The following is a 16427-nucleotide window of genomic DNA, read 5'->3' on the forward strand; positions in this document are numbered from 1 at the left end:
CATTTTTTCCACAGGAACACAGTGGAGTTAGGCACTACCTTACTTCAAGTTAAAACATTGTGATTTGCACTGTTTACCTCCTAATCTAAAAACGGTGCAATTTGAAGGAATATTCAACTACACGGTACAGTTTGTTTTTAAAATGATTTCCATCACTTACATACCTGTTAGCAGCTTGAAAATGAAATTTCTTCACTGCTCGCTCCTGTTTCTATAGGCTTTAACTATACTTGGCATACATCAATGGCTTTTTTTTTCCTCTCCATTTCCTGGTATATAGATCTAACAATGATTTTCTGTTTGCTTCCTTGTGCATAGATCACTTCATTGCTAATTTCTTTCCAGGTCTATGTACTGTAAAAGTGCTAGAGTATTCAGAGTCAGGAAGAGCAGCTAGAGCACAAAACATTTTAGTGGAGTTCTAAACAACTACATCATTATCACAAGTAAATGAATATACAATAGTGAAATTTATATGCAACACTCAGGCATTTCAGCACCCCCTTCAATTGCCAATTTAATCAGTAGCAAGTAAAGAAAAAAAGCTGAAGATATGAAGGTTTATTTACAATTATTTTAAAATAGAGCTTATCAGCAAATGATAAAAATAGCACATACTATTCTCCTTATTTTCTTTCCCCTGCTTATAGTGAGTGCCAGGTTGAGAAAGTTGTTTGAACTCTCTTAAATCACATGGGAGAAAATTTGGTCATACAGCCTCCACTTCTGTAATCAGTGAGCATCTTCACTATAGCAAAACACTGGCATAAAATAATTGCTGGAAAATAGTAAGAGAGACCCTAATCTGTCCCTGTAACACTTTCTGAAGACAGCACATGAAGTATTGCTGGTCTTTGTATTCTCAGCTGAGTAATATAATGCAAGTCTACGGGAAGACCATCCCAACTGTGATGTACTCCTTGCTTCCACATATTCAGCTGCCTGAATATCCAAGAATACATTAAGAGTGCACTTCATGGGAAAGCACAAACAAAGCAATATATTTGTAATATATTACTCTTACTTACTAGTTACATCATAATTACAACAGAATGGCAAAGTGATCGGTCTGTCTAGGACTCACCGCTTGTCCTCTGTCAGCTGGAGCATGATCATGGCAGCCTGCTAAATGCAATTATTTGGCAATAAACGCTTACCACTAGCTATTGCCACCATGCTTGAAGCCATTTCACATCTACACAATACAAAATTTAACATTACTGAATACCCAAGCTTGTCTTTATAATAACCCTCTAAAGAGAGAAAAGCTTCGCCTTAGAATAGTAGTGAAAGTGAATGAGAGGTAAAAAACTGTCCCATACCACAAATTTCTTAATTAAAATACACAAACTTGACACAGAACTTAGTTAAAAATAGTTGAAATGGTGACTTAAACTGAAGGCTCCAAAGGCTAGCCTTCAAAATGGGACACTGCATAGTCCCTAATCTAACATACTGTGTAGGGATGCTTCACTGATGAAACTAAAACACAGCTCAGTTGTACAATGCTGATTTGGGGTGTTCCTGTCCAACGACCCCGTCACAAGTAAAACTACCGGTGGTATTAGTGACTAATTAGCCTGACAGAACACCACTGAAGTCTGCTCCAGGTAGTGCTGCAATTACCAGCTGAAAACTACAACTACAAACTCAAGATCTCTTGAACCTCGGGACTTGTCTGCACATATACCTGAATTTTCATTCCTATACCCTCACCCAGCAACAAAGACAAGAGACCAACTCAAAGTACTTCTGTTCACTGAATGCAGATAGTGAAGTTGCTGTCATTCAAAGGTTTATGGAAACTCAGTTTTGGAAAAGCAAAACTGGAAAGGGAACAGTGCTGGTCACTCTGCTGGTCACCCTTCCTGCAGAGCAGCACGGCCATCAAATTGCTGGTTACACTATTCCAGGAGTCAAGAGAGATGCTCTTCCTCAGAGGAAGAAGTCACAGCACATATTCCTGACAGGCGTTTAATCTATTCTTAAAAGCCTCCAGTGATGGAGATTTCACAACTTCCCAAGGCAATGTATTCTTATGCTCAGCCATCTCTGGTGCTGGAGCTGCTTCTTACTGCTTAAAAAGATATTTTTTTCTAATTTAAAAACATTGTTTATCGTCCCCTCCAGTACAGATACGGAGAACTGATCATTAACCTCCTCCTACAATAAGATTCTGCATAATTGAAGCCTTGTCTCCTCTCAAGCCCTCTCCAGATTAAACCCAGTTACTGCAACCTTTATTTCTCTTCAGGTTCCAACCTCACCCTCACACAAGCCATGCAAACTGCCATCGAGCATCTATACGCAATTCAACCCTTTTCAACCAAGTTGTGCCAGGAGGCAAATGCAAGCTTTGGTTTTCCTTCCCCTTAGCCTTGCTCATCTATTTCTGATTTTACTTACGCTTCACTCCACATCTAAAGTGCACTTAACACATCCACTCAAGGAACCTCGAGGGAAAACACACTTCCACTGCTGCTGTGACCGATGCATAGGACAGCAGCACCACAAAAAGCAGGTTCTAGGCAGCACTTCGGAGATTCAGCCCTCTTGTGTCACATATGCTAGTTTATTGCCTCCTTCCTCCAGGACGTCTCTGTACTTGACCTGACCATTTGCGGCTGGTACTCAGGATCTGACACCCACAGTCTCAAGAGGTTTCCCTCACTGCTTGATGTGATGTAACAGGTAAACCCTAACATCTCTGCAGCAACTGCAGAGCTCTGCTGTGTTTAAGAGTGCTATGTGATTTCCACATAGGAAGTCCTATCTGAATATGGTGCATAAGCATTTCACCTCTCTAGTATAAATTTTGGTACTTAGTGCACTTGCTGTTCTGATTTTCTTTTTGAATGTTAGAAGTAGCAGCTATTATTAGGCAGTTTTCATCTCAAATAAATTTAGATTATAATCTGAGCTAGCATCTGTTCAAAGATTTTGTACATTTTCAAAATAATTCAGTTATGACCACAAAAACTCATGTCAGACTGCCCTCTCCTGGCAAGCCAACATACTGCTATCACGACAAAATTTAACCCAAGTACCTGTTTGTTGCCACCCTGTTTCCAAACCTAAAATTTTCATTGTGACACAAACACAAAGGCCAAAATAAAACCTCAAGGAGACTGTTTTGATAAATTCCATAATATTTCTATAGCAGTACAAGATGAACAGTCTTTAATTAGTGAAGTTCCTTTCAAGATGACTTAGGAGTTCTTGTCTTGGGAAAAACTGATGATGTCTGTAGAGAAAAAGTAAAACGTACATAAACATGAAATTGTTCTGTTTGGTTCTAAGTTTTATAAAAGCAGCCCAGTATATAAAATATTTTATTCCACACCAATAACGGTAAAAACAAGGTCACAAAAGAGATAATTTTCAAGAGAAAGCTATTTTCTGAAAGCTGGCACAGGTATTTCACGAGGGCTGAAACAGAGCAGTATGCAAAATGAAAGCTACAGCAAACGTTTAAGTTGACCACCTACAGTCATCCTGTTTTATTATTGTTCAAACCAGAATTATTGAAACAGTAAGATGACAGGTCAACTACTGAACATTATGCAATGTAAATAAAACACACACAGTGAAGATCAGAAGGGTCCAGAAATTAAATGCAGCTTTATTCCATGATGAATATTTCACTTCCCTTAGCCAATTTAATTTTAAAAAATTCTTATATACAATGAAGTTTTAAAAATGTTTTGGTTTGCCACATTTACTGATTTCTTTCTTTTTTTAAAAAAGACCAACCTTCTGGTCTTTCCTAGCTCTTAGTTGTAGAAACTCTGCCCTTCTGGTATGACAAGGTAAAGCTAAGTTTCTACAGTATAAGGTAACAGCTTTGCTGATTTACACTCCTCCCCTTCAAGCCAAACTCTTTCTTTTTTTTTTTTTCCCCAAAAATCTGAAGTGTTTTTTATGGCATTTTTAAAATGTGGAACACAGGTTTCAAAAATAATTTATAAAAAATGATCTAGCCGAAGGGAAATATCAACATGTTGAACAATTCTAGCTAAAAGGGAATCTCTTAGAATCTGGTTTGACTACATAAGTCAAATTCAGGTTTTATCTACTTTGATTAGACTTCAAAGCTTGAGTCCTGCTCTTTCAAGAAAAAAAGTCCTTTTTACCAAAGTATGGATTAGTATCAACCCCCATTCATAGAAAAAGTAACTTTTCACTGTAATACTATTTTTTTAGTTATCAACTTTGTTACTCAAAATTGCCAAATGTCACGTTTTCTGATCTCTCTCCATTTACCCACTTCACATATTGATCGTGCGTTTGTGAGTAGGGCAAATGTGCCAAGATTACCTATGAAACAAACCAGACTAACAATCACAGTTCAGTTTCACAGGCAAAAAACCCACACTGCTGTGCAGGTGCCACAGCTATAAGCATATTGCATACATAATGTTTATGCATGCATCTACAAGTTGTTCTTTATTTTGTCTTACTGCTGTATATTGAAAAAAAAAAATCACTAGTCCCTACAGCAATTCTTCCACCCGACAGAAATTAATCTTTGCCTTCCTGAGATGACTGAGCTTGGTGGCTGCAGAGAAAGTCAGTCATTTGTCGAGTTTTTAATAACATTTACAGTGTTTAATTGCAATTGCTCTGTAGACTGAGCTAAAGTATGAAACACGTAAGCAAGGAGGTAGACAAAGGTGAGGAGGTTGTCAGAATGCAGTTCACCATTGGAGAAAAGACTTCGTCATCTTGGTTATCTGTCGTGACTGTCTACCAGACCAAGGCACTGAGCCAAGCTAGGACTTCCATGCAGTTCTGATCTTCAAGCATTTTAGTCATCAAAACAAGGAAAATCAGTTCTAAGTTACCCAGAAGGAAGTAAGTGGAAGACAGAAGGAACATCTTATTTCTACATAGCATTCCCAAGAGAGAATATAAGAATCTAACACTGACCTTCACTTAGAAAATGGGAGGTAGCTGAAACCTTACTAAGTGTTAGCCTGATTTTCAACAGGTATCTCTGCTTCTTCAGAGTGTCTTTGGTTCCTTCTGTCCTTGCTATATACAGAATTTGCTATGCTCCTTTTCCGGGTTTGAGACCAAGTTCTTGTTTCTTGAGGCGTTGATACACACATGCTCTTCCTCCTCCATCTCCTGCAAGGACCATCAGCCAGATTAACAGGGTCACTGTTCTCCTTCCCTGGCGCTGCAAACTGGATGAGGTTTTCTTCTCTGTGGTGAATATTCTCAGATTCCATAAGGACCGATGTGCTTATCGTTCTCCTGGTTTTGCAACCAGAAGCTACCAGAGGAGGGTTCTTTAGAATCTCATCGGGCACTGGAATCCACGCCAGTCCTTCTGTTTCTGCATCTTTTTGTAGCCTCATGCTGCGTCTCACCCTGCTTGTTTCACTGCTGCTACCCTTTTTCCTTCTAAAAGGCCCTTCTGAGGAGTTATTTTTCAGCTGAGGAGCAGATAAGACTTCTTCCACATTAAAAGAAAGTGGAAGGTCATTTCCAATTGTTTCAAAATTGAACTTTTCAACAGGAGGAATATAGACAGTACTGCTTCTTCTTCTTGGTCTAGCTCTTGAAGATCTTTTTGGTGGACGGCCAGTGTTTTGGAGAATCTCATGTATACCAGTGTCCTGTTCTGGAAATTCTAGCCCTGTTAGCCAATCTTCCTTGTTTGGGAAATTTCCCTGTAATTTCTCGTTTTCTATCAAGAAGTCACTTCCTTTTTCCTCTTTTAAACACTCAGTCTCTTCAGCTTGCTGGAAACAGTCATGTGTGTCAGAAACATAGTTTGGGTCTGGTACAATGCTTGGAAACTGAAAAAAAAAATTATAGGCAGAAACAATCCACCCAAAACTTGTTTCAAACAGCTGACAATTAAACAACTGCTACAGATTTCCTCATTAAGTCTAGTCATTCTCAAAAATAAAAACCGACCAACTTAAAAAAATGAACCCTGCATGCTGGGAGGAACCTGCTCCAAAGCAGGGCCAGCTTATGCTGCCTGAGGTTCAGTCGAGTTCTGAACACCTCCTTCCAAGGATGCAGATTCCATGGCCTCTTCAGGCAGCCTGTTCCAATGTTTAACCACTAACAGCTAGCTTTTTTTTTCCTTCCCAGAAACATTACTTTTTTGATGTAACAACACCAAGAACAGGACTTATTTTCTAGCAGTAACTTGAAGTAGATCAGTTACCTTATGATCAGGACCAGAAACCGACTTCAGGTCACCATCTGACACCTGAAACACCGTAATGTCAGGGCTCCTGCTTTCTACAACGTCCAGGTCCTCAGAGATTGGACACACGTGAACAGCAGGGATGTTTTCCCCTCTCATTCCTTCTATTGCTTGCTTCCATTGAACATCCTTTTGACCATTCCTGGATTTCGAATCTAAAAATGCATCCTCTGAATCAGAATAACACATGGTTACCTGACTCTCCTTGTGAATGTATGAAATCAATTTCTGAAGTACTAAAACAAACTCACAAAACTATAACCTCCTAAATGAGCATTACAGAACACAACCAGCATCAAAAAAAGCCTCTCCACAATGCTACTGCACATCACTTAGCATTTTTAAAGCCTATGAAAACATCAGTCTGCAGTCAAGGTACAGAGAGTCTTTTTTGTTGTCTGCTTGACACTGGAGTCCTATTAGAGCTGAAGTGATGCACTTGGAGACTAATAATCTAGTGGATGCTTTGGGCTTTATTACAGACTAACATTTATTTCTCCTTCATTCCACTCCAAAAGCCATTAAAACTGAAAAATGTATACTGTGCTCTTTACCTATGCCCAGAACTGAAGATAACTATCAACAGCTTTGTAATTAACTATTGAAGCAAAAAGAATGAGTAAGGCAAAACAAAACTAAAACCACATTACCTGGAAGTGCATTTGCCTTTGGTGAGCTTGGAGATGAGGCAGAAGAGAGAACTTCTGGAATCTCAGGGATAGGGCTCAGAAGAGGCTTCTTAGAAGCCATTTCTCTTTCCCCATACAAGGATTTTTTAACTTTTCTCTTTCTTCTTTTCCCAGAGCTTGTATGTTTTGTTCTCTGAAGAGATGCAGAAGACCAAGCAGAGCACAGTGCAATTATAATGATCCTTTGCGGTATTTTCCAACAAATAACTTTTGTTACTGGATTTTGATAGAAAACTATCGTTTCTCTCAAATTAAGGTCCTTCTTGTTCTGCTATCTACAAATTAATTTAAAAGCTACAATACAAAGAAGAATTACTTCTGAGATATTAGTTTTTTTGTTTGTTTCATTTAACCAAATCTGGAAATCAAAAAAAAATGAGTCTTTCAGCTCAAAACTACAGATTCTTCGTTCGTACTTACTCGTATCTTTCCAGTTTGAAAAGGATTACTTCCTTTCCCTTCCAATATACAAAAAGCTAAAATACGTCAGAAGTCTCACACTTGTATAGCACTTAAAGCAAACTGGCATAACCTGGGCAAGTTCAAAGAATTATCAACTGTCCACAGTTGATAAGAGAAGCACCACAAACCCATCTTGTGTCCCTGAAGTCTCAAAGGTTCCACTCTTCATCTGTAAAGTACCCTTTCTGCCCTGCAAGTATTTAAAGCCCTGCTAGTCAGCCCTAACAAGCAATACAGGCATGCCAGTCAGTCTAGGAAAACAAGACAGACATGAAGAAGAGAATATCAGCAGCAACAGGAAACAAAACACTCTTTAGAAAATCTTTACTACAAACATCAAAATAATCACACAAAAACACACAAGAAAAAACTAATTGCATGAGACATCTGGATGGAGAAATAAAATTTATTATTCACCAGGCTGTCACTTACTTGTGTCTTTTTGGCAGCAGATGTGGTAATATTCTTTGGTCTTTGAAGCTTGTTTTTCCTTGGATTTTTGGTATCTTTAACATTCTTAGTACTCGTGGCTCTTGGGGTACTAAGATCAACCCCATCTGAATGGGTGCTAGACTGTTGAGGAACATGAAATTTTAAGTTGTTGGGGTACATGTGTATGTGTGCATGTGCAGGTGCATGTTTGCTTTTTCTAAAAAGCAACACAGTCCAACAGCCATACGAACCCTGCTGCAAATAGTCTGTTATTTCATATATGAAGCCATAAAAGCTGGACACACAGCAGTTAAGATTTATAGAGGTTGTCTCTTCACAATGTAGCTCTCTTTTGAGAAAAAGGGTATTCTAATAAGAATATAGTAAATTTTCATCTTCAGTTATTTCTTTCTGACAAGATGGGCTACTTTTCTAATTGCCTTTCATTTTTTTTCCTCCTTCCCCCTCCAATAAAGCATTCTAGAACTGTACAACACTGGAGCATGTCTGAAAGCATTTCTTATGGAAATTCTTGTACAAAAAATTCTATGCACCTTAAAATTCCAGCAACCAGAAGAGATACAGGTAGGATACTGTCTGTTTGTGTCTTATGGTTAGCAGACAATTCACTGTTATAGTGAAGACCTTCAGCACTGGACTTGGGAACACAAATCACATTTTCAGTAATAGTGAGAGAATCATCAGAGGCTGCAGAACAACTTTGAACTTATTAGCCTCTCCCACACACTCCTATATCTCAAAAAAATTAAACCAAACAGAAAAATTAGACAGAAAACTTTGTTTCTGTTCTCCTAAATGTTCAATGAATACAACCTTCTAGATTTCCATGACTGAAGCCCATGAGCATGAAAATGAAATTAAAGCAGATGAATAAAGCATATGAATATCTCTAACTTTCTGTTGTGGCTAAACTATTTGGGAAAGCTCCAGCAAAATTAAATAGAAATCGTAAATTTAAGTATCAGACAGTAAGCAAAGCTGTTTTTAATAACTTAAAAACCACTTTCAGTCATAAATGAAATTTCCTTAGCTGCACTAAGGGGAGATATTTCCATATACCTGGATCTATGCAATCCTTTTATATGAGGATGCAAAAGCTCTGATATACGTTTGAGAGGTATACACAACATCCCTGTTTGAAGAAGATGTAAAAAACCAAAACAACAACAACAACAAATCCACATTAAAGAAACTTACCTTCCTTTTAGTAGAGGAACGAGTTGCTATTGTGTAAGATTTGTCAGATTCTTTTACTGTATATGAAGAAAAAGCAAATATTAGTTCAGTTCAACAAAAAAGGCCAAACGTATTGAGGAAACTATTCACACAGTTTTTAATATTATGTACAACATGTTTAGATCTTAGTCTTAAGTAAGATTTTATGCATAAAGGACTATCAAACATGGAAAGATTAAAGAAAAAAACTTAACAGCTTGCTTTACAATATAAATCAGAATAGAAGAAAATAACACTTGGGAGGATTTGGTAACAAAATAATCCGTGCTTATAAAGCTCTCATTGAGAGACATACACACAAATGTATAACTCCCTTTCCATTTTCTTACTGTGTTGCTTGCTGTTTTAAAAACATCAAAATTGCAATATCATAATTAAGATAGTAAAACAAATTATTTAAAGCAGTAAGTCTAATTAGATCAGCCACTTGCACAGAATAATAGCTGAAATAACATCCGCTTTACCTAAACAATAGGCGGACTCTGCAGCTACAGCAGTGACCTCTAGAAGAAAGCAAGAACATTTAACTTTTAGTATTAATATCACCTCTATAAGACAAAAAACCACAATTGTCACCTTTCGATTTTCAGAAAGCTGCATTATCTAATGACAAAAATACAACTCAAGGTTACCTGTGGTGTTTTCAACAGGTGAGATGTCTTCTGCAGCAACAGAATCCTCTCGTAACTCTTCAAGAGGCTCAACGCACTGCTTTAAGATGAGCAAAAAGAAGTTAAAATACTGAACACTCATGGAGACTGTAAGAAGCTATTTTTGTAGTTTAAACCAACTTACGTCATCGCAATCAAAGTTTGGCTGGGATAATGGCTCCTCAAGGAGTCCTGACCTGGTAAAAGGGCTATTGCTTTGTGATCCTGGATGACGGACTGGTGTCGCTCCTTTGCGCAAGGGAGTATTTGCAGGCAAAGTTTTATCAAATATTTCTGGGCTGAGATCTTCTCCAAAAGTAACTTTTTTCTTCTTTGGCTTTTTGGAGCTGTATTGTTCAGTTTTCTCTATTGTAGCAAAAGACTGCTTAGTGAACTCAGAGTAGAAGAAAATAGCCTAGAAAAGTTCAACTATTCTGCAAGTTCACTTGTCAACTAGACAAGTGTAAAATTTCCTGAAAAATAGGCAATACTATCTATCATTCCTGCTATTAAAGGGTTTCTGAAGTGATTTTTTTTTTCCTTGACAACTTTATTTTCCACTTCACTCAGTAGGACCCTATGTGTGAGCTACTTCAGTGGTGGTTAATGCAAAATATTATTCAGATTTTGCAAAAAGAAAAGACCCTATCATCCTATGTAATACTCTATTTACAACACCACCACCACCACCCCCCAAAAAAAAAAAAAACAACAGAAGAAAACCCATAAAAATGGGGTCAGACCTGTTTGCAATGCTTCACAGATTTTTACTTCAGAGCCTGTAAGAGATTCTCTTCCTCCACTGCCAACAGTATCAGTTGAGTATTCCTATAAAAATTTAAGTGATAAAATCATCTAATCAGTACTATTTAATTAAAGATTGTCCTTCTTCAAGTCAAATGCTAAGTTCATCCTTAGCATTCCCACCACCACATCAGTTAGTTAACCAACCTTAACGGAATCCGTCAGTTCTTTCGTTGGCGTTTTCTTCAGTACAGATCGCAGCTGGGAGCCACTCTGTGTATGTTCATTTAATGAAGCACTTCCCATTCGCAGTGGTGTGACAGGTGGCTTGCTTTCATCATGGATTTCCAGCCTCAATTCTGCAAAATTAACTTTCTTTCTGTGTAGGTCTGATATGACATTACTTCTGACTTCTTTACTGATATGGTCGGGACTGAAATCTTTAGAGCAAGTACACAGATGTGAAAATTAAAGACTGAAGTAAAATTGAGAAGGCTTTAGGAATCTTAACTATAGATGTACACACATCAATAGATTCTCTCAGCAATTTCACTTGGTATATCAATACAAATCAATTATTTTCTGAATTTCTGCTACTCTTACGCCATATTTTCATTTCATACTTTGAGTGATTCATAAAAAACAGAAACAAAATAGGAGTGTTACATGAAGGCTAAGATTTTGCATCAGGATTTCTCTGCCCATGAGTCTGCACATTCTGCTTCACAGACATGAAGTGCTCAGCAATACTTTTCCTTAAGAATGGCCTAGCAGAATCAAGGGAAATTCTTAAACAATTATTGCCACCCTGTGTCTCAGTTTGAACTTGCTTTTTGTGTCACATAGCTAGCATACCACCCAAGAGGCCCGGCTCCACCTTCCAAATATTTCTTTTTTTTTTTTGAGTTTCTAATAAGAATATAGCAAGATTATAATAACAATGAAACTTCTTACCATGGCTCGTTTCTAAGATATCTCTTATTAGAATTGCATCCGAATACTCAATAGGGTTGTGTTGCTTATAAGCCCATTCCTAGAAAAAGTTACAAGAATACAAAGATATATATACACACTCTCACGACATGAAAAAGAGATCAAAATAATCTGCTGAGTTTTGTGAAGTACTTGACATTTATCTGCTTTTGTCTGTCTGCTCATTAACTCATTTCTAATGTATACAAGGGATTCTTTCCAAAGTACTGCTTCAAAGGTTGATCTATTAGCACTGGAAGTATCAACTGACATTCTTAAAACACACTGAGGTTTCTCAATCCTCAGCTGAATAAACAGTTGTTGAATGTAGAAAATATTTTTCACCTGCATGCTGAACCTTTCAATCCAAAACAGGTTACACCTATCTGACCAAAGAACCTAAAGTTCTTCAAATCAGTATCAATGGCCAAAGATAGAGGGAACTACTTGCAAACGTTGCCTTATAAAAATACGTTAACTAGTTTTTAATCCCCTCAGAAACGAGGATTGCAGTTTCCTCAATCATCCATTACTTGAGTTGTATTAGTTTTCCCAAGATATCAAGGCTAAAAACTTAAAAGGATTAGGTACCATAAATGGAAATGAAGATGAATGAATTTACGTGGAATATCAAGCAACTGCTGAAGACGTACAAGACAAAATAATTCTTACAAGGGAGATTTGCTGCGCTATTTGTTTTTTCATTGCCCACATTTGTGTAAGTACCTTAGAAAGAGCAGTTTCGGTGACAGTCACATCCTGGTGTGAGGACAAGACGGTGCACATCTTGGAATCAGACTTATTGCCACAGGTCAAGTTCTGTTTTAAATTTTCTTTCAGATCAGCTCCACTGTAGTCAGACACAGACTTTTCACTCTGCTGATCCAAACTGCACTTTTTTGTGAATGGTACTTTGTTCTGAGCTACAATGATTAAAAACAAACAATCCAACAGCAAACTTCGAATCTTTCAGTCAATGCTATTTTTGTTTCTTCACCAAAAGAATGTAAGATTCAATACGTTAGGTACTTTTCTAGCTAGAAAGAAAAAATCATCCAATTTTGACTTCAACTTTCAAAATAACATTACCAAATCTTCAAAACAAAGCGAGTTCTTCTTTCTATATAAATGTATGAATACCAGCAGTACCAGAGAAGTAATGAACTTTAGTTTGTTTCACTCTACCATCTTCTCAATAGTTGGCACAGTACTGTCGTGACCTACTTTTGCAATATTTGCTATTTTCATTAGGAAATAAGGAAATTCACAACACGCAGTAACGCATCGTGATTTCTAAGTTACTGCACCTAAAAGCTACTGATCAAAAGTCTTCACAGTCAAGACAGACAAGAGTTAGAAGAGCTAAAACCAGTTATCATAATCCTTAAAACCATTCCCACGTTCCTGGAAGAAGTATGAGAATACTAATACATTGTGAAAAGTAAATGAAAAGGCATAAATCTAGAAAGTAAGGTTAAGAAAACAACCATGAAAAACGCAGTCTCCAATGATTTTCAAGAGTTGTTGAGAAATCACTGTTCAGGATGCACTAAGAAATAAGACAGACTTAAACAAAAACCCTCAAACCAAAAACAAATGCACAACAAAACCATTGCCAACCCTTGCAAAGGAAAACATTTTTGTTTTATAGTGTGTTGCTTCATAGGTTTTGTTTTAAAGGAAGACCTAATGTTTAAGATAAATCTTGTACCAGAAATACAATTCACTTACCACAGTCTGCTTCCTGAGAAGCACCAGACGCTTGTGAGAGTCCAGAGAAGTCCATCTGCCCTTCAGCTTCTTGCACTGATTTCAAAGGTGTTTGAAAGACATTGATTTTGTTCTTCGATGACTTGGCAAGTTTAAAAGGACTAGCGTGCTAAAAGAAAATTAATGGCATGAGACACTTTTTCTAAGATGATGAGCTTTTTTACTTTGTATTTATACTTTGGCATAAAACATACCCAGGGAAGAAGAAAATCTTGTATTTAACCTGGCTGTTGTTTTAGTTATATGGTAAAAAAAAGTAAAAATGAACCATATCAAGAAATCTGTTGTTTTACTGCCTTTCATCATTTCTTCCAGGCCATTTCCAGAATTAGTTTTCTGACAGTCTATGTTAGTTTGAAATAACAAAAGCTAACTTAAAAAGTCTGATTTAAAAAAAAAAAAGAAGTCACCTTAGTATTTACTTTATCTTGGATTATCAATGCTTTAATTAATCAGATATCAAGTATGGCAAATGCAGCAAAGCGAAGGTTACGGTAAACAAAATTAAAATATACAGGCAAGTCAGCCATGGAGAAGCCTAGACTCTACAGAAACAAAACCTGCAACATCTCCTTATTTTAAAATAAGGTATCTAAGGAAGTGAATAAAATTTAGGCCGTTGTTATTTCTTCTGACTTCTTCCTTAGACTTGCATTCTCCTTCTGCCAGCATATGTTAAATTTGAAGTCTTACCCATCGATTCCAAGGGGAACTAAAATAACGCATTTGACATTGGAGCAAGACTCTCACCTGTGTAAAAGTTTCTTTTTGCCTATTGCTTCTCTGCTGGGCAAGGTACTGAATAAGGGCATTATTTTCTGGTGACCCTCGTACTCCAATCGCTGATCTTCGTCTTAACTTTAATGCATTTGGAGACTTCCCTGAAATGGGACACAGGAAGAAAAAAAATACAAAGAAAAATTGCAGCAGAATACTTACAGCTTTTTCACGGCAGATTTTTTTTGTTGTTTTGTTTTTTTAAAGATTGGTTTGTGTTATTTATGGAAACAGCCATATTTAGCTGCTCAGCTTAGGAAACCTTCCTTCTCTTTCATGCTGTTTTTCAACCAAGTCAAAACAGATTCTAAAACTCTGCTCAACTAACAGAAAAATAAGACGTGGAACATTCTTTTTCTACATAAGAAAAGAAAAAAGAGGACAAAAAGCATGATTTACATTTAACTAAACCACATAAGTGAGAAATTGAGCCGTTTTTCAATTTTTTCAACTTTTTCAATTGCAGGTTAAGGAACCATCCACAATACTTGCAGAATTTGTCCTACTGCTCAACTCCTTTGCGAAGCTCACTGACAGGAAAAGTTTCTGTCACCAGAACAGAAAAAAAATAGAATAGGGAATGAGCGCAAATAGAGAACTGAATCAAATTCCTGTCCTTGGATATATTCAAACTCAGCCAGACAACCTCAACCTGACCAAACTTTGAAGCTTTTGATAGGGATTGCACCAGATGACCTCCAGATGTCCCTCTGAGAAGGACAACAGGACATGAATCATTCCAGCCTTACCTATAGATGGACTAGTAAAACTTTCTTGAGTAATCCCAAATTCAGCAGTTGTTACAGTTGCAAAGTCAACAATTTTTCTCCTCTGTTTCTCCACTATCCCACAACAGGATTTTTCTTCCGCTTTGTCCCTGTTGGGTGGCAAGCAGCATTCATCCCCCAGTGAACCAGGTCCACTTCTTGAAAATTTCTCCTTACTGTTCAAAGGCCAGGAAGGTTCACCAACCACATCCCCTTTTAGTGTATCAAAAGAGCATTCAGCAAGCGGACAGCTAGCATCCTTTCTGCTGTGGTATGATTCCTTCTCTAGGACTTTGGAGTATTTCAGGGTGAGTTTTTGCAACTGCATTTGGCTCCCATCGCTTAAATTCTCCTTCTCAGACGCCATTGTGGCTTTTGATTCAGTCACTTTGCAAATCTTCTGGTCCTTTGACAGATCAGAGAAAGAGGTCTCTTCCTTCTCTTCAGTGTTTCTACTCTCATTACCTTTAACTTTCAGGGTAACGTTTACAACCTTTGATTGTCTGTGCATTGTTAGTGATGGATTTTGAGAACCAAACACTGAGTCATTCTTTGCTCTCCTGTAATGACAGCTCCCTGTCAAAGAGAATAAGAAATGTTAGTAGGCATTTCATAAGAGGAGTCCACTACCACTCTCAAACTACTACCAAAACTCGGAATTTCCTGGACTTTTCTATAGTGAGGGGTTTATCAGTGTGTGTGGAAAAGGAAAGCTGCACCTCCAGAAAGCTACACTGAAAAGACATAAAAAGGCCGGGAAGAAAAATAAAAATGCACACCTGTCACCTCACCACAGATGTTTCAGGAGTAAGGAACTATGACGCTGTGCTTTTACCCTATGACAAACTTCACATTAGCATCAAATATGTGAACCTCGATCACACTGTCATTGCTTTGCTATAATAAACATTGCAATAAATATTAGTTAGCATTAGTAAAGCCTAACTTGGCGAAGTTTAAGACGCTAACGTCTTTTACACTTGGTTTCCTGCATTTTAAAATTAAACACAGAGAATCCTGGAAAATAAGTCGGAAACTTCGCTCCCACGAAGGCATGCTTTTTTGGTATACTGCGGAGCAGGAATTAAGCCGTTAAACCCCGCACGTTCTCAAGTCACAGCAAGACCTGACACCCCCTTCCCTGCGGTTGTACAGAGACGGGGCTGGGCGAGGGGTCCCTGGCGACACTTGCAGGGACAAAACCCCTCGTCACGGTCCCCTCGTGAGCCGTCACCCGTCACGGTCCCCTCTGAGCCCCCCCCCGGCCCCTCAGGGTCCCCTCAGCACCAGTGGATCCCCTCAGAGCCCCCCGATCCCCTCAGAGTCCCCTCAGGGTCCCCTCAGCGCCTCGCCCCCCTCAAAGCCACCTCACCGCCGCCGCCGCCCGCCTCTCGCGTTCAAACCGGGCCGCCCCGCCGCGTATCCCTCCGCGCCTTCCCCCCTCTGGCTCCCCTCCCTCACAACCCGTAGCCACCACGGCCGAAGGTTCGCGGGGACAAAGCGGCCCCCCCAGGCCCCATCCGAGCCGCTGCCCCCATCTCCCGGCGCCGGTAGGTGGTGGAGGGACTGGGGACTCTTTGACAACCCCCGAGCGGAAGGATCAAGAGCCGTTACAGCGCCACGCCGCACCGCTTTGAAAAAAACCGCCCCTCTGACGCCCCCACGTGACCGAGAGAGC

General features: G+C 38.6%; 1 protein-coding gene across 6 annotated transcripts; it reads right to left on the reverse strand.

Moving 5' to 3' along the window:
• Positions 1–501: 501 nt before the first annotated feature.
• CDCA2 (cell division cycle associated 2) lies at positions 502–16397 on the reverse strand. Of its 6 annotated transcripts, none has more exons than XM_040538436.1 (17): positions 16211–16397; positions 14732–15325; positions 13956–14086; positions 13167–13314; positions 12162–12358; positions 11418–11496; positions 10671–10903; positions 10463–10547; positions 9865–10085; positions 9702–9780; positions 9534–9572; positions 9031–9086; positions 7813–7953; positions 6880–7051; positions 6188–6399; positions 4930–5807; positions 502–3244 (listed from the first exon to the last, which is right to left on the reverse strand). In XM_040538436.1, the coding sequence occupies exons 2-16, from the start codon at positions 15258–15260 to the stop codon at positions 4965–4967; spliced, it is 3165 nt and encodes a 1054-aa protein (XP_040394370.1). In that variant the 5' UTR covers positions 15261–15325; positions 16211–16397; the 3' UTR covers positions 502–3244; positions 4930–4964. The 6 variants fall into 6 exon arrangements, with proteins under 6 accessions (XP_040394370.1, XP_040394368.1, XP_040394365.1 ...); XM_040538434.1 differs by lacking the exon at positions 16211–16397 and adding an exon at positions 16122–16200 and having other exon boundaries at positions 9702–9777; XM_040538431.1 differs by lacking the exon at positions 16211–16397 and adding an exon at positions 16122–16200.
• Positions 16398–16427: the final 30 nt, after the last annotated feature.

Source organism: Cygnus olor, chromosome 27, assembly GCF_009769625.2.
Source record: "Cygnus olor isolate bCygOlo1 chromosome 27, bCygOlo1.pri.v2, whole genome shotgun sequence".
NCBI classification, from domain to species: Eukaryota; Metazoa; Chordata; class Aves; order Anseriformes; family Anatidae; genus Cygnus; species Cygnus olor.